At 39.0% G+C, this 6,608-nt stretch overlaps 2 protein-coding genes and 1 long non-coding RNA gene across 3 annotated transcripts in view; 2 read left to right on the top strand and 1 right to left on the bottom strand.

Annotated features, from left to right (window-relative positions):
- LOC109128497 lies at positions 353 to 1,750 on the bottom strand. The gene is made up of 2 exons (XR_002034932.1): positions 941 to 1,750; positions 353 to 855 (listed from the first exon to the last, which is right to left on the bottom strand). It is a non-coding gene; the product is annotated as an uncharacterized LOC109128497 (long non-coding RNA).
- LOC104723601 (sucrose synthase 2) lies at positions 1,839 to 5,854 on the top strand. Its single transcript, XM_010441988.2, has 15 exons — positions 1,839 to 1,997; positions 2,140 to 2,272; positions 2,350 to 2,501; positions 2,575 to 2,767; positions 2,861 to 2,979; positions 3,088 to 3,304; positions 3,390 to 3,485; positions 3,586 to 3,759; positions 3,936 to 4,052; positions 4,160 to 4,326; positions 4,416 to 4,640; positions 4,748 to 5,069; positions 5,154 to 5,398; positions 5,487 to 5,625; positions 5,709 to 5,854. The coding sequence occupies exons 1-15, from the start codon at positions 1,909 to 1,911 to the stop codon at positions 5,742 to 5,744; spliced, it is 2,424 nt and encodes an 807-aa protein (XP_010440290.1). The 5' UTR covers positions 1,839 to 1,908; the 3' UTR covers positions 5,745 to 5,854.
- The window catches only part of LOC104723592 (probable pectinesterase/pectinesterase inhibitor 58), a 2,962-nt gene continuing 2,380 nt past the window's right edge, over positions 6,027 to 6,608 (top strand). Inside the window, exon 1 of the mRNA XM_010441979.2 lies at positions 6,027 to 6,571. Coding sequence (XP_010440281.1) covers positions 6,219 to 6,571 — 353 coding nt within the window. The 5' untranslated portion in view covers positions 6,027 to 6,218. The remainder of the gene's footprint in view (positions 6,572 to 6,608) is intronic.

The raw sequence follows: 6,608 nt of genomic DNA, 5'->3' as shown, positions 1-6,608 counted from the left end.
TTAAAAAAAAAAAAAAAACTCTGCATTTGCTTTTTTTTCTTTTTCTTTTTTTCTTTTTTATTGTCATCAGAGTACAAGATTGGCTCTGCATTTGCTTTTATTTTAATAGTTTAAAACCTCCCAAAGATAACTTCTATATATATATATATATATATATTTTTTTTTGTACATTTCACGTCAGTTAAGTATGAGTTAGTGCTAGGTTTTCAGTCTAATTAAATTGTTAATATATATGTGTATACAACTTTGATAGTGTAACAATTTAGGTTTTAAGCCGTGGTTCATGGAAGTATAACTCATCTTAGATTTTAATTAGTGTCTTCACCCAAAAGTGAAATGTGAAACAAACAAATGTGGAAATTGAATTGAATAAATTTGATCATGTAAATCAAACACTAGTAAAACAACTATCCCCCTTGTCAAAAGTAAGATAAGTTATTGTAATCATTTGTGATGCACCGTTGGTTAGCTAACATATGTGTTTTCTTTGCACCAAAATTGAGTGAGTACAGATCATTGAGTGAATGAGATCATAAGTAGATTCAGAGGACGGCGTAATCTGACATGATGCCATCAGAAGGAAAAGCTGATGGATTGAAGCGCAAGTCAGCACCATACACTCCAAGGTCTGATGATGTGCTCCCCTTCAAGCATCTTTACAACTCCCGACTTGCTTGGCCTTAATGTCGGAGACTTGTTTGAGCATTAAAGTGAAACCTTTATCATTCCTCATCTGGAGTCTATTTTGTGATGTTCTTTCAGCTAAAAAGCGACATTACCACCACACCGAAGCTGTAAAAATCTGCCTTTTCTGTTAGGTGACCCCTCATTGCATATTCAGGAGCCATATCTCCTCTGCAACCATAACAACATTAACTCTCACTGAAACATTATCATCATAAGTAGGATTCAAGTGTATAGGACTGACAATAAGACTTACAACATTGTTCCAGCAACTCTGGTGGTAATGTGACTCTCTGATCATCTTCATGGAGCCTAGCATAAGAAACCATGTAAAAGAAAGAAACGCCAAATCTTTTGCAAAAGAAAAAAACCAAAGAGAGATCAACTAAACCTGAAATAATTCACTTAAAACCTGCAATCAACTTAGAAAACCAAAACCTGCAAATTTTTCAAACCAAATCTGCAACTTATATAAATCAAAACCAAAACCTGCAATTTAGACATCTAAAACCTGCAACTTCGACAGCCAAATTCTGCAAATTAATTAATTCACCAAAACCTACAATCTATGTAGCTTAGACAAACCAAACCTGCAACTTAGCAAACACAAATTCTACAAATTAAATAATCAAAACCTGCAATTTAATTGTTTGACCAAAAAAAAAAAAAACACCTACAATTTAAACAACCAAAACTCAAGGAACAGAACATACGAAAAAAGAGTATGGAACAAAACAAAAACAAAAAAAAACATAAATACGGATGAAATCAGAAATAACAAAACATGAAAGTGAAAAAGCATTAAAAAAAAAAAAAAAAACAAAGATCCATCTTTGGCGGGTCTTCTTCTTCTTCATACTATGCGTTAACAAACCATAGCTCGTCGTTTAAAGCGATCTCGAATTCGAACGTGGCTACCATGTATCGGAGGCCCACCACTCACTACGGGCGTTACACTCTAAGTCGAATCAAGCGTTACATGTGGGTGGTGTTGAAGAAACTGATGAAACTCGCCCATGGTTTTCTGTTATCTCTGCCGCCAAGTGTCGATCTTTCTTCGCCACTTCTCACCAAGTTACCAGTAACCCAAAAAATGGATTCCTCCTTCGATCTTGTATATATAAGCTGGAGTGGTTTCTTCAACAAAGTCCTCTCCTTTTGTGTTTTCTGGGTTTGCCTTGTAAGTGTTTGTGTTTTTGCCTCTGAGAAAAAGAAAAAAAAGTCATGCCGACTGGTAGGTTCGAGACGATGCGTGAATGGGTTCACGACGCCATCTCTGCTCAACGCAATGAGCTCCTCTCTCTTTTCTCCAGGTCTCTTCTTTACCCTCTCTCTCTCTCTTTTGAGACCTGAAAAGCAAAATACTTCTAAAAATAGAGCTGCGTTTGTTTGTTTTCCTTTGCATGTGTGTTGTGATTGAGTCTCAATAGTAATCATTTTGGTTGTTATCTTTAGATATGTAGCTCAAGGAAAGGGGATACTGCAGTCCCACCAGCTGATTGATGAGTTCCTTAAGACTGTCAAAGTTGATGGTACAACTGAAGATGTTAACAAGAGTCCATTCATGAAAGTTCTGCAGTCTGCAGAGGTGAATCTCATGACTATGTTATACCTTTCGGTTGAGGTTTTCTTGATGTGTGATACACAATAAGTTTTCGCATTCAGGAAGCCATAGTTTTGCCTCCATTTGTTGCGATGGCTATTCGTCCCAGACCTGGTGTTAGGGAATATGTCCGTGTGAATGTGTACGAGCTGAGCGTAGATCATTTAACTGTTTCTGAATATCTTCGGTTTAAGGAAGAGCTTGTTAATGGCCAGTAAGTAAAATCCTTTTGTGCAAAGTTTTTCTGTGTATGCTTAGATGCTTAAAGTGTCAACCTTTTACGACAGTGCCAATGGAAATTATCTTCTTGAGCTTGATTTTGAACCTTTCAATGCTACATTTCCTCGCCCAACTCGCTCATCATCCATTGGGAATGGGGTTCAGTTCCTCAACCGTCACCTCTCCTCAATCATGTTTCGAAACAAAGAAAGCTTGGAGCCTTTGCTTGAGTTTCTCCGCACTCACAAGCATGATGGCCGTGTTAGTATTTTTCTACACTTGAACTTAGTTTATATCATAAACATTGTATAAGTAGTATATAACACTGATCCGTACTCTCTCGGTGGAATGCAGCCTATGATGTTGAATGATCGAATACAGAATATCCCCATACTTCAGGGAGCTTTGGCAAGGGCAGAGGAGTTCCTTTCTAAACTTCCTCTGGCGACACCATTCTCTGAATTCGAATTTGAGTAAGATCTTTCATTCTTTCGTCATTCGCTGCATATTCTTTTTCCTTATTTGTTCCCTAACAAATTATGTTGCCCTTTTCCCTTCTTGGACAATGTACTTTGGTGAAGACTACAAGGGCTGGGATTTGAAAGGGGGTGGGGTGACACAGCACAGAAGGTTTCAGAAATGGTGCATCTCCTTCTGGATATACTCCAGGCACCTGATCCTTCCGTCTTGGAGACGTTTCTTGGAAGGATTCCTATGGTGTTCAATGTTGTGATTTTGTCTCCGCATGGTTACTTTGGCCAAGCCAATGTCTTGGGTCTGCCTGATACTGGTGGACAGGTAGATTTGGTCGTAATCTTCCATTTCTGGTAACTTGGTGGTTCTCTGTTGATTCAACTTTATACTTTACCGTTGAGATTTGCAGGTTGTGTACATTCTTGATCAAGTACGTGCTTTAGAAAATGAAATGCTCCTTAGGATACAGAAGCAAGGACTGGATGTTATTCCAAAGATTCTCATTGTATATTTTCTTACTGACTATTTACTTTGTTCTTCTCCATTCTAAAACTTTGGATTTTAAGTTTCAGTGTAAGTTCATGTTTCTTTGCTGGCTTCTAAAGGTAACAAGGTTGATACCCGAAGCAAAAGGAACAACGTGCAACCAGAGGTTAGAAAAAGTTAGTGGTACAGAACACGCACACATTCTGCGAATACCATTTAGGACTGAAAAAGGCATTCTTCGCAAATGGATCTCGAGGTTTGATGTCTGGCCATACCTGGAGACTTTTGCAGAGGTTAGAACTTACTAGTAGCCAGATTTCTATATAAACTCTAATTTTTTTCTTTTTGCTACTTTATTTAGATGGGGTTAGCTTAGAGTTAGGGTGAACTAAAGAATATACTTGTACATATGTTGTAGAATCATCCTTTTCAGCTGTATATTAGCTAAGACTTACTTCTATGTGACTAGGATGCATCAAACGAAATTTCTGCAGAGTTGCAGGGTGTACCAAATCTCATCATTGGCAACTACAGTGACGGAAATCTCGTTGCTTCTTTGTTAGCTAGTAAGCTAGGCGTGATACAGGTTGATGATTCTTATGCTAACATGTCTCTGTAATCTTAAATTCAATGTTGTTCATAAAAGACTTGTAAACTTCTGTTCTGATCTCTCCTTTACCATCTGAGAGGCAGTGTAATATTGCTCATGCTTTAGAGAAAACCAAGTACCCTGAGTCTGACATTTACTGGAGAAACCATGAAGATAAGTATCATTTTTCAAGTCAATTCACTGCAGATCTGATTGCCATGAATAATGCCGATTTCATCATCACCAGCACATACCAAGAGATTGCGGGAAGGTAAAAATTTCATCCAATATTCAACTGCATGTTCTTGCCTCTGGAATTTTTGTTTAATGCCAACCGAAACTGTTTTGCTTTTGTTACAGTAAGAATAATGTTGGGCAATACGAGAGCCACACAGCTTTCACTCTTCCTGGTCTTTACCGAGTTGTTCATGGAATCGATGTCTTTGATTCCAAGTTTAACATAGTCTCTCCAGGAGCTGATATGACCATATACTTTCCATATGCTGACAAGGAAAGAAGACTCACTGCCCTTCATGAGTCAATTGAAGAACTCCTCTTTAGCGCAGAACAGAATGAGGAGCATGTGTAAGTCCTTTCACAACAATTCTGTTTCAGCAATACAAAATGACGTATCTTTTTCCACATTATATAGGTATTGGCTTGCATGTTTCAATCTTCTTGTATTGATGCAGTGGTTTACTGAGCGACCAGTCAAAGCCAATCATCTTCTCCATGGCAAGACTTGACAGAGTAAAAAACTTGACTGGGCTAGTTGAGTGCTATGCCAAGAACAGCAAGCTGAGAGAGCTCGCAAATCTTGTTATAGTTGGTGGCTACATCGACGTGAATCAGTCCAGGGACAGAGAAGAAATGGCTGAGATACAAAAGATGCACAGCCTGATCGAGCAGTATGGTTTACATGGTCAGGTCAGGTGGATTGCTGCTCAAATGAACCGTGCCCGAAATGGTGAGCTTTACCGTTATATCGCAGACACAAAAGGTGTTTTTGTTCAGGTAACATGAAATAAATTCGCATATACTTGGACTTTTTGTTAGGTTTACAGACCACTGTCTAATATTTCTCTTTTGACACCACAGCCTGCTTTCTATGAAGCATTTGGGCTTACAGTTGTGGAATCAATGACTTGTGGGCTCCCAACGTTTGCTACTTGTCATGGTGGACCAGCAGAGATTATCGAGAATGGAGTTTCAGGGTTCCACATTGACCCATATCATCCAGACCAGGTTGCAACTACCCTGGTCAGCTTCTTTGAGACCTGCAACGCCAATCCGAATCACTGGGTAAAAATCTCTGAAGGAGGGCTCAAGCGAATCTATGAAAGGTTGCCCCATTTTTCCTTAACAGGCTCAACAAAAGAACTCTAATATCACTTCACCCAGCTGATATTATAAGGGATTGTGCATGTATAGGTACACATGGAAGAAGTACTCAGAGAGGCTGCTTACACTGGCTGGAGTCTATTCATTCTGGAAACATGTGTCTAAGCTCGAAAGGAGAGAAACACGACGTTACCTAGAGATGTTTTACTCTTTGAAGTTTCGTGATCTGGTTAGTGTAACTCACGCTACTACTTCTCCTCTGTTTTGGATGTCTTCACCTACTTTACTTACATAATTCTATTCGGTTTGCAGGCGAATTCAATCCCGCTGGCAACAGATGAGAATTGAGCATGACATGGTTGGATTCCATTTTCTGCACTCTCTCTTTGGAGCTTTTGTTTGTGTTATCTAAAATAAAAGTTGTTGGGTTTTGTTTCCTTGAGTGGTTTGATTTTGGACTTGTTTGTGTTAATGTTGTTTTGTTTGTTTTCTTAATATCAAAAACAATAATTCACTGGTTGGTGTCTAAGAGCTAATAGTAGTTACTATTTTTAGAGGTAAAGACACAAACCTAGTTATAACGGTCCAAAGCTAAAAACCTTAACTTGTTGGGAAAACGAACCCCCTTAATTCATAACCTCATGCTCTACCCCAATAATAGCACTTTGCATCTGCATTATATTATTAACTCCACTCTTCTCTTCTCCTTCCTTCTAACCAATACAGAGTCACAACAGGGCTCTAAGCAACAGTTAGAAGCCCCTCCAACTAAATTATTTTCTTTACGTTCTCTTGAAATTGAATCCACCAAACAAAAAAAAAATGGGGCTGGAAGGTGAATTGATAAAGAAGAAAAGCATCATTGCTGGGATTCTCACGGCCTTACTCGTTGTCATGGTTATCGTTGTCGCCATCATAAAAACACAAAATACCAGCCATCCAGACAAAATCACCACTGTGCATATTCAAGCAACCACCAAGGCAATCCGAGCAGTTTGCGCACCAACTGATTACAAAGAGACTTGTGTCGACAGTCTCATGCATGCTTCTCCTGACTCCACTCAGCCTCTTGAACTCATTAAGCTTGGCTTCAACATCACCATCCAATCCATAAAAGATAGCGTCAAGAAAGCTTCCGGGGAGCTGAAAGCCAAGGCAGCCAATGACAACGAGACCAAAGGGGCTTTGGACTTGTGTGAGAAACTTATGACT

This window comes from Camelina sativa, chromosome 2 (assembly GCF_000633955.1).
Source record: "Camelina sativa cultivar DH55 chromosome 2, Cs, whole genome shotgun sequence".
NCBI lineage: Eukaryota > Viridiplantae > Streptophyta > Magnoliopsida > Brassicales > Brassicaceae > Camelina > Camelina sativa.
This window is presented reverse-complemented; position numbering and strand designations above follow the sequence as displayed.

Bases quoted from the DNA above. Each gene is read 5' to 3' on its own strand.
- LOC104723601 (XM_010441988.2), top strand. From the start codon at position 1,909: ATGCCGACTGGTAGGTTCGAGACGATGCGTGAATGGGTTCACGACGCC. The intron at 3,486-3,585 runs GTATATTTTCTT...TGGCTTCTAAAG, and splicing joins TTATTCCAAAGATTCTCATT to GTAACAAGGTTGATACCCGA. The intron at 4,327-4,415 runs GTAAAAATTTCA...CTTTTGTTACAG, and splicing joins TACCAAGAGATTGCGGGAAG to TAAGAATAATGTTGGGCAAT.